The sequence below is a fragment of the Aythya fuligula genome, chromosome 4 (genome assembly GCF_009819795.1).
Source record: "Aythya fuligula isolate bAytFul2 chromosome 4, bAytFul2.pri, whole genome shotgun sequence".
In the NCBI taxonomy this organism is placed as follows: Eukaryota; Metazoa; Chordata; class Aves; order Anseriformes; family Anatidae; genus Aythya; species Aythya fuligula.
The window spans coordinates 68,430,039-68,444,079 of NC_045562.1; the positions used below are offsets into that span (position 1 = coordinate 68,430,039).

The 14,041-nt window shown below is 44.3% G+C and overlaps 1 protein-coding gene across 1 annotated transcript; it reads right to left on the reverse strand.

Moving 5' to 3' along the window:
- Positions 1-1,646: 1,646 nt before the first annotated feature.
- LOC116488930 (neuropeptide-like protein C4orf48 homolog) lies at positions 1,647-13,564 on the reverse strand. The gene is made up of 4 exons (XM_032186933.1): positions 13,425-13,564; positions 13,090-13,247; positions 7,779-7,867; positions 1,647-3,927 (listed from the first exon to the last, which is right to left on the reverse strand). The coding sequence occupies exons 1-4, from the start codon at positions 13,562-13,564 to the stop codon at positions 3,862-3,864; spliced, it is 453 nt and encodes a 150-aa protein (XP_032042824.1). The 3' UTR covers positions 1,647-3,861.
- Between the last annotated feature and the right edge of the window lie 477 nt (positions 13,565-14,041).

A 14,041-nucleotide genomic window follows, 5' to 3' on the forward strand; every position in this document is an offset into this window, starting at 1 on the left:
CTCGCTCCCCTTTTCTCTCTTCCACTGAGTTCTTGCCTAGGGAAGGACTAAGCAGAACATTTTTTTAGGGGAAGGGTCTCCCTTCTTCTCTGCCAGGAGAAGCAAAGGCAAACTTTCCATCTTGTGCTACCTCCACAGTAAAAAATAAATAAATACATAAATCCCTTATTTTATTTTATTTTATTTTATTTTATTTTATTTTATTTTATTTTATTTTATTTTATTTTATTTTATTTTATTTTATTTTATTTTATTTTATTTTATTTTATTTTATGTTTCTCTCTCTGCCTCAGGAAAGTCACAACAGCCACAGAGATTTTCTTCTTTTAAATTACCTTTGAGCTCTGGAATTCCTGTATGCCTCCTTCAGCACAGCAAGTGCTTTCTCTCAGCAGGGTGAGATCTGTCTTCTGGTAGCAAACAAACAGCAACACCAGCACCCTGCACAAGTCTCACAGCTGCAGGAAGAGGTCTCCTCTCCGAGCTCCAGCCTGGAGCTGACATGGCTGGTCTTCGGGAAGATGCCTACACAGTTTGTGACTATTGCTTAGAAAGTAGGGAATGTGTATTGGATGCTCAGATTACCCAGGAGTTACCTACAGACCAGTTCTGATAGAAGTATGTGATTTCTAAATATGAGATTTCCATCTGGAGGGGGGATTTCATGGGGCTTTCAGAGTATTTCACAGAAATACTTGGTCAAGGAACACCAGCCCATATACTCACCAGATTCAGCTAATCGTACTACCTGCCTTTGATGTCACCTAAAAAGGATCTTCATTACAAGCAGGCTGAATTGTGTTCCTGTTTCTCAGAACAAAATCCAGAGACATGTCTTCACAGAGTTATCCTGAGACTCGTCTCAAAATGACTACCTTAGAAAACACACGGAAAACACCCAAAGAACATTGTCGCTCAGGTGTGAGAAGTTGTGGAGGTGCATTGCCAGGATTTATCCAACATCTTGCCTACCCAGAGACTGCATCGTGTTAACATGATTATATTTCTCCTCTCCCAGGGAGAATTTAACTGTACATCGTTACAGTCTACCATTTCCATTCCACCTTGTGTACAAATACTCTGTGCCCAAGGCTACCTGCAGCAGCACTGCACCAAAAGAAAAGAAGACACAGCTTGGTTTCGAAAGGTCATGAAAATTGCCTTGGCTCCACAGCAAAATGGTACTTTAAGTGTTATGAAGCAAAGAAGACTTTCTGATTTAAGGCCTGCTGCAATTAAATCCTTTGGTAAAATACACAGTTTCTTCCAGCAAATGGTGAATCCATGGGGCTCTGAATTTAAACAAACTTCATGAGCAATAATAAATTAAATCTATCTACCTCAAGTTTTTCTCCATGCTACCATATTCATTACAAGGAGCTTTATCATAACCGTCACGTACAGAGTATGGAGTCCTTAGAAATCTCACAAAAATCATTGCAGTACTTTTAATTTCAAATAAGAGTTCAATTTTATACTTCATTAAAGAGGAATGCATTAATAAATTGAGCCCAAATACAAGATTTCTTGATGTTTTAATTCAAAATAGCACTTTGGCTTGATTTTTCCACCTTGTTAAAGAGCTGATATTTATTGCTAAATGAGTGCTATCATGTTCCAAATAAGAAACAAAGTACACCAGATAGTGCAATACATCTTGCCTTTTTATTTGTTATAGACAAAGAGGAGTACATTTAGTCAGTGCCAAAACTTGCAATGTCACTCTGATCGCTTGGGGAGACAGAGAACATCCACTCATCACTCGTTCCACCATTTTATCATAATAAGCTGCGAATATCAAAAGTTAGCTCTGAGCAAACATTTTTCTAAATGAAAACACAGCCAAAGAAAAGTGTTTGCTAATAGGATATTGCAGGATTCTTTAAGTGACTAGCAGAATAAGCATGTTTAGTAGCAACACAAAACCATAGACATGCTGCTGTTCCCAAAAGGTGAGCTGTGCTGGAATTCTGCCTCCTACAAAAAAAAGTTAGCTCATGATCTGTGCATTGCTTATGTTCAAATCTAGGTGGGGGTAAAGCAACCTAAGGCTGGTGTTTTGCAAAGCGGTTGTGTTATTCCTATCAATTTATGTGTAAAATGACACAGTCTGTGCTGATAACCTCTGTTGGTGCCCATCAGTCAGCTAACAGTGCTGCAGTGGAGTGTAATGCTACAAGAAGCAAGGTGTTACTGTGTCGTGATGTTTCTTTTGTACACAATCTAGGTCCTGGTGACCTATAAAGGGTTTTTCTAGAATACTACAAAGGACAAAGAAAATTTCCTGCTTGAAATGCAGGTGCAAGGAAGCCTTTCCCTGCTGAAAAACACAAGCCTTTCAAACAACTTTGGCAGAGTGTACGGTAATACACTCCTTTGTGTTACGGAGGGTGACTGCACACAAAATAACAAGTTGGCAGTGGCTCACGGTTCCCTATGCCTGCAGTGGTGGGATAAAATGGAAGAGAAGATGTTTGGAAACATACAGAAGTTACTAGCTACTGTCATAACTTACTGAGCTGCCTGACAGCAAAATATCAGCCATTTATAGGAAGATGGACATTTTAATAAAGGTTGGTAAAATAACTTTGAAAACCACTGTTGTTGATACAGCTTCCATAGTCTTGCTTGTATAAAATTTCTCATTTTTACATAGATGCTCTAGCTGAACTACTGATCTCTGCTAATTACACTTTGGGGAGGATATTTGAAGTCCTATGAAAAACCTTTTATTATCTACAAGAACTTTCCACTGGGGGCATCTTCTGTTCCCTATCCTCCCAAAAAAGGAAAAATGTAAAACAAGGAGAAAGGGACTGCTATTTTACAAAGCATAACAAGGCGCAATCTTGTTTACTACTGCTACTACACCACCTAATTTTTTCTGTCCTCTCTTGTCTCCCACTGATTGCAGCAGGCATATTAATAGCATCGGCACTGTAACCCATCCCTACTGAGTGAAATTCATCCCCGTGTAGAGTCCTTGCAAGAGCTGTGGACCATTTTGCTGGAGCCGAAATATTTTTTAAATACCGTTTGCAGGAGGCTCCTGGGTGTGCAGGCGTTCGGCAGGCTGCCTGCCAAAACTCTCGGCAGAGGCCAGCGAGAGTGGTTCAGCCCAGTATGTGATTTGCTTAATGAAAGACACTTCTCCAGAAGATTTTGGCAGACACAATCAGTTCAACTGCCAGGCAGTATTCATGTGATTATAAATGTTAGCGATCACATTAGATACTTAATAAATCCCTCCAAAAAGATCACAGCTACTGGGTGGCTTTGAAGAAATTAACGTTGGGAGGCAGATTACTGTGCTTGCTGTGCACCGGACTATTGATACAATTGGGAACAAATCCCTTCCCTGGGCTGCCAAGCTGTCAGTGACAGCTATTAATTTCTACATAAAACCACGACTGCTTGTTTGCAAATTTTTAGCTAAGCATCGTTGTGAAGTAGCTTCCTTTTCATGTTGGGGACACATTCTAACAGAAATCTATGAAAGAATGTGACTCCACTGAGTTTCACAGATCTGTGGTGACTCACATGGACTGAGGTTGGCCTGAGAGTCTAAGGACAATTTTTGGCTTGAAATAGCAAAAAAGTGAGATGGTGTGTCCTTGCATAAAACCCATGAGTGAGTCGCTGGCACTGTTTTCTTCTTTTGACATTTCAGCAGATGCAATATCACATACAGTACTGATAAAACACATCAAAGCAAAAATGATCTAACTGAGCTGTACCTGTTTGGATAGAAATTGTTTTTCTTGTGATTGTGGGCACAACTTGCACTCTATCTTCCTGTAATTTATTGAACAGCATTTTAAAAATTAATAAATGTCCATTGGCCAAATCCCAGTGCCCATTTCAGAGTATTGCAGGGAAGCAATCACACAGGCCTCTCTTCTCTGCTCTCAGGAGGAGGGATTCTGTCTGAAAAAAAATAAAAATAAAAAAATTAAAATGAATATATCACTTTAAAAGAGTTTATAATTGATTAGACCTAATCCCTCTGCACAGCTGTAGTCAAGGTGCTGTGCTGAGTGAAAAATCATAGTTATTACTGCTGGTTTCCATCCAGAAAAAAAGTGATACAAAATAAGTATATTCAGAACCAAGAAGCATGGAGAGTGTTTTTGTAATCTGAATGTTTTTGTTTTCATACTTAACTTCCAGGGCCTAGGCTGTCAAAATTATTAAAGCGTCCTTTATAAATGCTGAGCAAAAATTCCACTTTCAGCTGCACTGCTCTTAATTCCTTCCCAGTGATTGATGGCTTCCTGTTGACGATGTCTTCAGTACTGTATAATTTAATTGTGCCAGATAGCATGTGCTAAGGAGCCAGTTGTGCTCTCAGTTACACTGTTGTTTCTTCAGAGTAACTCTGGGTTCAGTCCAGCTGTCAGTCTAATCTCATTGCCTGCAACTCGCAATCTTTCAGAGCAGACCTTAATTTGTGGCTCTTATTTCATCCTGAGTTAGTTTACTGACAGTTGTAAGTATAAGTACAATGTAAGGATAGTGTAAGTACAGTGTGAGTGTGAAAGACTTATTGCCAACTCCATTTGGAGCCATGCCTCCAGAACCCCATCAAAAGCTTAAAAACCATTCCCTATGCACATCATTTAAAATTACTTGCTCTTGGTTTTGGAGTGTCTTAGTGGACAAACATTTCCAAGATGTTTATTTATTTTATTTTTTTTTAATCTGTATCCAGGAAAAAAGATAATGTCAGATCCTCAAAGATGTTTAAATATCATTTATTGTTATAACTTAGATCTTTTGTGGGTCCTGGTCTCACTTTTAGGGAAACAATGGTCAAGTTTCCCAAGTGGCACCATCATTTCAGAAGCTGAGTCTCTTGCAAGGCTCAGAATGAAACTGATGGTGCAAGCAACTCACTTTAGCTAGTGCAATCATGACTGAGGAGAAACTTCCTCCTGAGTACAATTTGTGGTTTTCGGCCTGTGGGCTGCGGTCCCTTAAGTATTTTGTAGACTAACTTTGAAGTGTTTCTTGAGAAAAAAATAAAGTAAAGTAAAATAAAGTAAAGTAAAATAAAGTAAAGTAAAGTAAAGTAAAGTAATCAAATCAAATCAAATCCAGGCTTAAATTCACAATGAATGGGTTTTCCATCTGCACTGGAAAAGAAAAAAAAAAAAAAAAAAAAAAAGAATAATAAAAAATAAAGGAAGAAAAAAAAAAAAAACCCTGAAACCTGCTTGTTAACAAAAGATGAAAGAGCTCTGTGAAACATGAGGTTTTCAGTCTGCCAGCATTCCCCTTGCACGACACCTCCTGACAAATTAAAAATGGCAAAGGCCCAGCTAATGAAGACACCCGGTTCCCATAGGAGTCGCTGGGCACTTCTGAAGAGTCAGGCAGAGGCTGTTTGAGAGCTGCTTTTTCCTCCCTCCGCAGCCCTCTATCCTTTCCAACCCAAACTTTTTGACATCCACCTTTGCATTAAAGAGGAACTTGTTCACTTGCCTTGTCTGCTTTCACTTACCAGCTTAGTGCAATGGCAGGCGTTATTAAACACTGCTCCCCGGGCGTATGGAGCAATCCTGCATGAGTGAATGCTCTCATTGTTGGAGCCCAGTGGAAACAGAATCACCCTAATGTCACGCAGGCTTCCTGGCTTTCACCGTAATGCCAGCAAGCTGTCAGTGTTGCCACAGACCCTGCCTAGGCATCACTCATGCCTGTTTGCAGGCAGGAAGAGCAGCCCTGGGACCACTCAGCTGTGAACTGAAGGACTATGAGAGCGAAGCATCATTAACCAAAGTTAATTGTGGCCCTGTTGGCATTGGCTGAGGGAGTCTGGGGTAGAACAGTCCTCCGTGAGGTTTGCCTTTGGAACAAGAAATTTAAAGACTCGGGAGTTGTTAAATGAAGTTATTTTTGTATAAAACTCGAGAAGATAAAGTTGGTCAGCAGCAGCCAAGCAGCAGCAGTTCGGTAAGGATATGGAGGCTGTGCCTTTCAGAGAATGGAAAGCCACAATGTGCCACTTAGAGAGCCTTGGCCACTGCATTTCATTTTAGTATCTCTGTACCATTTAGTAATTTATATTTAAGTATCTCTTCTAGAAAGGTCTTTGGAATCTCAGTCAGGAAAAGATGGAAAATAATACACCCTTTCTGATGCTCCAGATAACTGGTTATGTTTGCCTTGGGATGGACTGTTCCTGTGCCCCTTGTCTGGTTGTACTGACAGCTGTCTGAACCAGAGCCTTGTCATCTCAGGCCTGTCCAGGTCTTTGCAGAATGAGCAATTTATGAGTTTACGAGCAGCTCTGGGGCCATCTTCTGCCTCTACGCTTTGCCTCTTACAGCACAGCATTGCTCTCGGATGGGTTCTCCTCTCACTCCAACCCCAAATAGCCAACAGAGACATCAACATAGGTTCGAATATCTCTGTCAGTGAGATTTAGGAATTGTGCTGGCTCTGCTGCACTCAGAAAATCTGCCCAGTGCAGCCTCAGCAGTAATTTAGTACCTCCTGGTCATGCATAGGTAGCAAACGTGTCAGCTGAACCTAATCCAAAGCCCCACTGTGGACCACAGCAGCCCAGCCCAGCTGCAGGACTAAAGCACCTCCATTTGCAGCCTGACACCTGACAGTTATTGAGTATTAGGCTAGTGCAGGGGAGACTTTTGCGATGTAACCCACACTGCACGCAGATCTCTGGCCTAATCAGTTTGCTATTGATAGCTGAAGGAAGCTCCAGTCACTCTGACCTTATCATGCGAGGCCCTACATGATTGCCCAAGGTCACAAGAAACCAAATGCAAAGCAACGTAATTGCCCTTCAGTGGTATAGTTTGAGACATAATTGATTTACATCTCCTTGGCTGACTCTGCTGTGAATGACAATTGGAGCAGAGCATGACTTTGAAGGAACAAGGAGCACTTCCCTGCCACCAACAAACAGCATGGCTGAAGGCACTGAGCAGCCACCCAAAGGAACTGGCAGATGTGGCTCCACTCTGGTTTCTCTCACCAGAAGTTGCTTTGCTGTCATGCTGCCAATGTTCATGGAGCTGTTAGGGATGGAGAGGTAGTGCAAGACATACGAAGGGGCTTTATTAGAGGTGAGAGACCTCCCACCCCTTGCTAACTTCACACAGCATGGAAACCACTTGTGGGTTTTCATTAAGTCCTATCCCAGTGTTTGTGTATAATTAAGAACCAACATAAGTAGGTATGGCTAAATTCAGGGCACTAAACACACCCCCGTGTTTTGTTCATTGGGACCTCTGCAGCACAACGCAGGCAGGTGCAGCTGCAAAATGCCCTGTGTGCTGTGGCAGCTACCCAAGCAAATGAACCTCACCCTTTTTCATGGAGAGCATCAATACATGAGCAAAAAAGATATGTGCTTGCCTTTCCTCTCTGCTAGCCCTGCTTTCAGCCTTCTTGCACTCCCATTCATCTGCTGCTCCTGCCCAGCGGATGAACATCCACAGCTCAGGAGCAACGCTGTGGGATAAAGAATAAATCATCTTTCTCATTCTCCTCCCCTTCATGCATCTTCTTTGCTCTTCTATTTGATGCAGGAACTGTCTGGGGTAATTCTTTAGCCTGTTATGCAAGCAGTTAGTCTAGATGATCTTTCCTGAAGCTCTCCAGCGCGTGGAAAATAATCTGTACTTGGAACAATCCTATTTGCCGAAATGGAAGTGAGTCAGCAGAGATGTCGTGTCTGCTGTGTGCAGACAAGCAGACCTGGCCACTCGAAGATAAAGGCTCAGTCAAAGCATTTCTAGAGGAACACATACCCGTGTGTCTAGATTATACGCTGTCTTCTTTAAATCCTGCAACGCCCTCTGCATGAACTCAAACGCATGGCAGTCAACGCAGGGACGGCCTGGGGAAAGGTACAGAAAAAAAGACATCACTGTCACAGCATGAAATCTGCCGTGTGGCAGTACAAAGAGGGAAGGCTCGGAGACCTTGTAATACCAGGAGAAAACCCATGTTACCAGGACCCACAGCAACGTCTGAGTGAAGTTAGGGCCGCCTGTGGACAGGGCTCTGTGTGTTGCTGTGCAAGTGCTCACGTGGGGAGTGAGGACCAGCAAAAGCACAAGAGCATTTTGCTATGTGGGCTTTTCTGAATGGAGCCCAGGCTTGGTTCTGCGGGGTGCTGTGTGCCTTCAGCCCCCAGCCTCTCTCCTTGAAATGGAAATCCTCTCCTCCTCCTTGCACACGGGTTAATCCTCCGCTGACACGCTGAAAATAGCAGCTTGCATTGGTTCAAAAATCAGACAAGCAGCTCTGTTTTTACAGGAGCTCTTACAGAACAGCTTGGCAAGGGTTGCTGCCAGCTCTGTATTTGCTTCCTTTCACCTGCTGCTGTATTTTTTCTCTGCCAGGAATGCAAAGCGTCCCCCTGGCTCTGCAGCTGATGCCAGTGTGTGTGTACAGAGGGGCAGGGCAGGGAGAAGGCAGAGCAGAGGAGGAGGAAGGGATGTGACAATAACCAGCCTGGCTCACTGCTGGACCTGGGCATTTCTATGCTGCCAGAATTCACCCTGCACCAATCTCACACCCTTCGGTTCAACCACAGAGTTACTGAAGTTTAATGAGTTTAATGGGTTAATGGGGTTTCAGAGGAAGAAATTGCAGACACTGGAGGAGATGCAGGGGGAATGGAAAGAGAGGAAAGTTTTTTACACTGATCCCAGCATTCCCATAGTGGGGGCAGTGCTAAAATCCTGGTCCCCAGGCAGCCACTTGTGCTGCTCTGACAAAGCAAAGTGATACAGCACAGCTCTTCAGGGCCACGTTGCAGCTGTGTATGGTTTCCTGGGCTGTTCTCCTTGGTGGAGGGTCCTTCTCCAGGTGCAGCTGTGTCTGGGCCAGGGCAGCACCCCTGCTAGCAGCTTTGGCAGCGGGACAGCTCATGTCATTCCTCTAACCACCTGGATCCTGTGTGGGGCCAGGGGCTGGACCCAATATCTCAGGATATTCTATGAATTCTGTGATATCCCAGGATGGCAAAATGCAGCTGTTCAACCTGACCTTTCATTTTGAGTTATTTGACAGGACAGCTGTACCTGGGAGGAGGAGGAGGGCAGCTGTGGAGGTGTGAGCTCTTCCCTCCATGCAGCTCTGGAGAGCACATGTCTGTGCCGAGCTTTAGAGACCAAACTAGGGCAGGGCTGAACTCACAACCAAGCATCTTGCACAAGCACAGAGCAACCTGAATGCAGTTCCACCAATAAAACAGGGGCAGCAAATCCCCACTACCTAGAAAGTCTACAGCTGTAGTCTGATTTTTACCAGCTGAGCTTTTAAACTATCATACTAGCCAGGCTTTTCCAGTAGGCATTAGCAGGTACTTTGATAAAATATAAGAATAAAACTCCAGCAATGTTATTCTAGGCTGCCAAGAGGTTTGGAGACATCCTGAGTCTGGCTGGTGTTTTTACACCTGATAAGCCCTCCAGGGATTTTTCTCACATAAATTTGCTACAGTGCTTCCTGCAGCCATGGAAACTTTTGGCATCTACAGCACCCAGCGACAAGAGATCCACGGCTCAGCAATTCACTGTGTGACAAGCATCAGTCCTGTGTGCTCTGAAGTTAACTGGTGTCATTTCCTGCCTCTGATTTTTGCATGGAAAAAGCAGTTATTACATATTTACCATCTTTGTCCCACTTTTGCCTTTGCTGATCTCCATCACTCCCTGCCTCAGTGTCACTTTTCCAGACTGAAGAGCTGGCCTGACAAACTGGCCTATCTAGCCAGACTCAGCCTCTCTTTGTGCTCTCAGTGTCTTCAACAGGATAATGTGAACGTTTCCCCAAAGTAACAGTTTTTAAGGGTCTGCTTTCACAAGGGGGTTAAACAAACTTAAATATGTGCTGCTGCCACTTGGAGCAACCCCACTGTCCTTTCTGTCCTTGGCTGCACGTTCCCACACCTTCCCCTGCTCACAGCAAGCAGTGACCATGCAGTTGCTTGGTCAGCTGGATTGCTGATTTTGTTTTCTCCACATCAGCTCCCGAATGCACAAGTTCTGGGGCCAGAACAAGGACAAGGGGCCAGGTTCTGGGGAGGAGAAGGGTTACATCAGCTTTAAGCAGTCGTGAAACCAAACCCTCATGTCGTAGCAAAGTACAGCAGAGTGCTATTAATTCCTTGCTGACAGCTGGGAACAGGCTATCATTCATAGGGAGACTTAACAGGTTTGTGGATTAACATAATGAGAATTATCAAGAGTCAGCTATAATTCTTTAAATGGATCCTGTCAGCACGAAGACTGTATGTGTCTTTGTGTGTTTGGGGAGAAGTGGGGGAGGAGAGCTTAAAATATGCTTCTTGGCTTCTTCTTGGTGAAAAACTGGAACTGAAAGCACTGTGGAAGTCTCATTTACTTTCCCTCTCATGCACATGGTGTTTACTCTTTGTATTTCATGCACCTTGGCTAATGAAACCAGACTGACCAGCTTCTGTTCTTCAAATTCCATGTTTCAGCTTTCGCAGCGGGTGATCTGGGCTGTAAATGCAATGGGAGGTTGGGGAAATCACTTAATTATTTTTTAGTGGATTGCTCTGAACTTTAGAGAAAATACTCTGAAAGCATTAGTAACACCATTTCATACTTGAACAGGCTTTGCAGATGCAAAGTGGTGCGTATAAAGTATCAGGATGTGATTAATCACTCCTAATTAGCATTACTCGTAAAAGTTGGGCCTGGTTCTCTGACTAGCAGAGGCTAAGTGAAGAGTAGGAAGAGGCAGCCCAGGCCAGAGATCAGCGCCACGCAACAGCACGGAACCTCTCTGCAGCACCAAGAGCTCCTGCACATCTCCTGCAGCTCCTTCACCTTCCACACCTGCAGAGAGCATTGCTGGCCTCTCACGATGCCACGGTGGGAACACATCTCTCCCACCAAGTGGGAGAGAGAGGCAGTAGAGCTGTTTGTTCCTGCTAAAGGCACAGTTCCATGTCCCACACCTGGGAAGAGAGCAAAGCATCAAGCACCATGCTGGTCTGGCCTGCAGAAGATCACCTAGTATGGTCCATCATCTTATCTCTCAGTCAGGGACCTGTACTAGAGCCCCCTTTTTCTCTCTGGGTCACACACGGCCACCAATCTACCTATGCTGGCAGTATGGACGTAAGCACAGCAGCAGCACTGCCCCCAAACTGGATCAGGGCCTAGGAGGATCAGCTCCTCGATCAGAAATAGCCAGTGACATCAAGCAGGAAAAGGTTCAAGAATGTCTGTGCTAGATCAAATCAAAGGTCTGTCTAGCCCAGTGTCCCGTTTTCCATGAGCTGCATCTCTTGTAGTACATTAGATGTGTATAGGAGCATTCCTGGACTTTGAAAGCAGCTGGCACTGATGGGCAAAGGAAGGCAGCTGGAGCACTGAGCAGCTGTGCAGCATTTTCTCCACAACTGGATGATGAGGACCACTGCGAGTACCTTGTTTCTTTACACAGTACCTTGTGTCCTTGCAGCAGCACAAAACAATTTACAATTCATGATGAGTCAGGAGCCTTTCTCCTGGCCTGGGCTCAAACACGAATACCGTTTATGCATTCATAGCAATGCTACCAGCCTCCAGGATTCAGGACAGAGCAGCACATCTCCACAGAAACGCTCAGAGCTGCTCTTCGTTCCTCATTCTCACATACATGAGCAAGACAAGACAAGGAGTCCTTCTCAAGGGCTCATCAGGGGACTCAGCAGCCTGGCCACAGGCTATCAAAAAGATCAGATTGGGGTTGAAGGCAGTGGCCAAGAGATTTGTTCTATGGATAAAACAGGAGTTTCCACCACACAAGAGGAACAATGAACCACAAAGTACATTTTCTCCAAAAGGTGTTGACTTACCTACGCTAACATAGACACACAAAGGGTACATATAATTCATTTTTTAAGCACAATAGTCTCTTTGAGAAGACAAAATAGACTATTTGTCACAAAACTTATTAAAGTTAATGAATGGATGCCTAGAAAACATGCACACAAAACAGAGATGAGGTCTGTGTTAGGACCAACACTTATCACTAATCAAAAGAGAAGAGAATGGAAAAAGGGAAGAATTCAGCATTGAAGGCCTATAGAGGCAGCCATGCGTGTATTTGGAAATGAATAACACAGTTACAGGAGAATAAGATGCAGTGACTAAATCAGATCTTGATATAAATATTTGAGCAGTTAGGTAAAAGGATATCTCGATACAAAGTGTGCCTAAGAACTAGAGATTGGCTTGTATGCAATTACATTCCTTCCTTTTTCTTCCGTAGAATATTTTAAGTTCCCAGTGAGCAGCTACTTCAAACTCACTGTCACCAAACACCCCGAGAACATTGAGTCCATCCCCTAACATTTTTGAACTGTTGCCTCATTTTAGAGCTGAGAAAGTTTAACTGGAAATTTGCACAAAATGATGGAAGAAATTAGTACAGAGCTGTGATCCAAACTCAAGAGCTTCCAGCTCCAAAGTGTGCTCAAGTCAGTCTGTCATATTTTGAGGTGGATTTTCTTTTTTTTTTTTTTTTTTTTTGGTCAGCTGAATAGCAGCAGGATTTCAGAAATCTACATATATTTTACAAATATGCTGTTTGGGACAAGTTCACCTGTGTCCACCTGCAGTAATTACAAGAAAGCTGAACTTTTAAATAAAAAAAATAAGCCAAATACAATGCCCTAGCAGGAATAAGCACAATTTTCTTTCTAATAATATCCAGATCTGGAAGGATGTTGTGTGCATAGGGGCAAATCTGGAAAAAAAAAAAAGCTCTCAAAAAAGCAAAACTAAAAGACCTCACAACTGAAAAGCTTTAAAACATCTCAGATGAAAATTACAGTATGCAGTTATTGTGTTTGTTTGTTGTTTTTTTCCTAAATAACTATACTTTTTTTTTGCTTGATTGCTGTTTTGATAAGCAGTGTCTTCACGTGCTTTGCTAACAGGTCACAAACTCATCGTTCCTCCCTCCCTGGTCAGGCTGTGCAGGGTACCCCCGGAGCTCACTGTGTCTGTGTGGCCATGGGGGGCTACGAGGAGGAAAGCAAGCAGGACACGGGGCAGCAGGAGGGCATGAGTGCGGCCCGGCGGTACCTACTTTCGGCAGGGATGACACTCCCAGAGTCCTGGCTGGCCCCCACAAGCCTCCCGCTTAGTAGGCCGAGCACCGAGATGAGCGGGATCGCCACCCACATCACGCCGCGGACAGACAGCAACGCCATTGCTCTCGTCAATAATTCAAGCTTTCTTCCCAGCCTGGAATGAGGAGAAAAGAGTGAGAATCAGCAGTTTGCTCCCAGCGCGCTCCGCACAGAGAAGTGGGTGAGATGGGATAAGCACGGACCCACACTCACAAGCAAACCCGCATGCATACACATGGAAACAACACACCACGGGCTTGCGATGACCCCCAAGGAGCAGTTTGCCCAGTACCTGAGCCTTCCCTTCGCCCGTGTGCCAGACCCTTGGAGCAGCTGAAGCGAGCAGGCGAGACTCCAGCACTCGCTCTGAGCATGCGTCCCCCTGCATTCCCCCCTTCCCTGATTAGGGTCATTGCCATGGAGATTTGCCATGGCAACACTGAAAAATTGGAGCTGCCAAGTGGAGGAGAAGATTTAAAGGGACCACAAATTGGGGGATGGCCACTGCTGTGCCCCTCTGCCTCCACCCCTCAAAGGCCACCTCCTTCCCTTGGTGAACACCGGCTGCTGCCACCCCCATGAGAGGGTCTTGGGGCAATGTCTGTGTTGGTTGCTTTTCTTCCCAAGGGGACTGTGCTGAGAGATGCAGCTCCCGACCCTTGCTTTAGCTGTAACTCAGTGTGAGTGAGACTTCATTCTCGGAGGTTTCAGCTGAGACAAAAACACTGAAGTTTGCTTGGAAGAAAAAAAGACCCAGTGCCTGCTCCTGGTGTCCTGTGCTCTGGGGCAGTCTCCATTATGGGTTTTGTTTAATTAGAGTGAAAATAAAGCCTTGAGGACATCAGCAAGGTTGGCAGAGGAATCAGACAGCACTATGTGTTCTGCACACCAGGTAGTTGTGGTTACAGC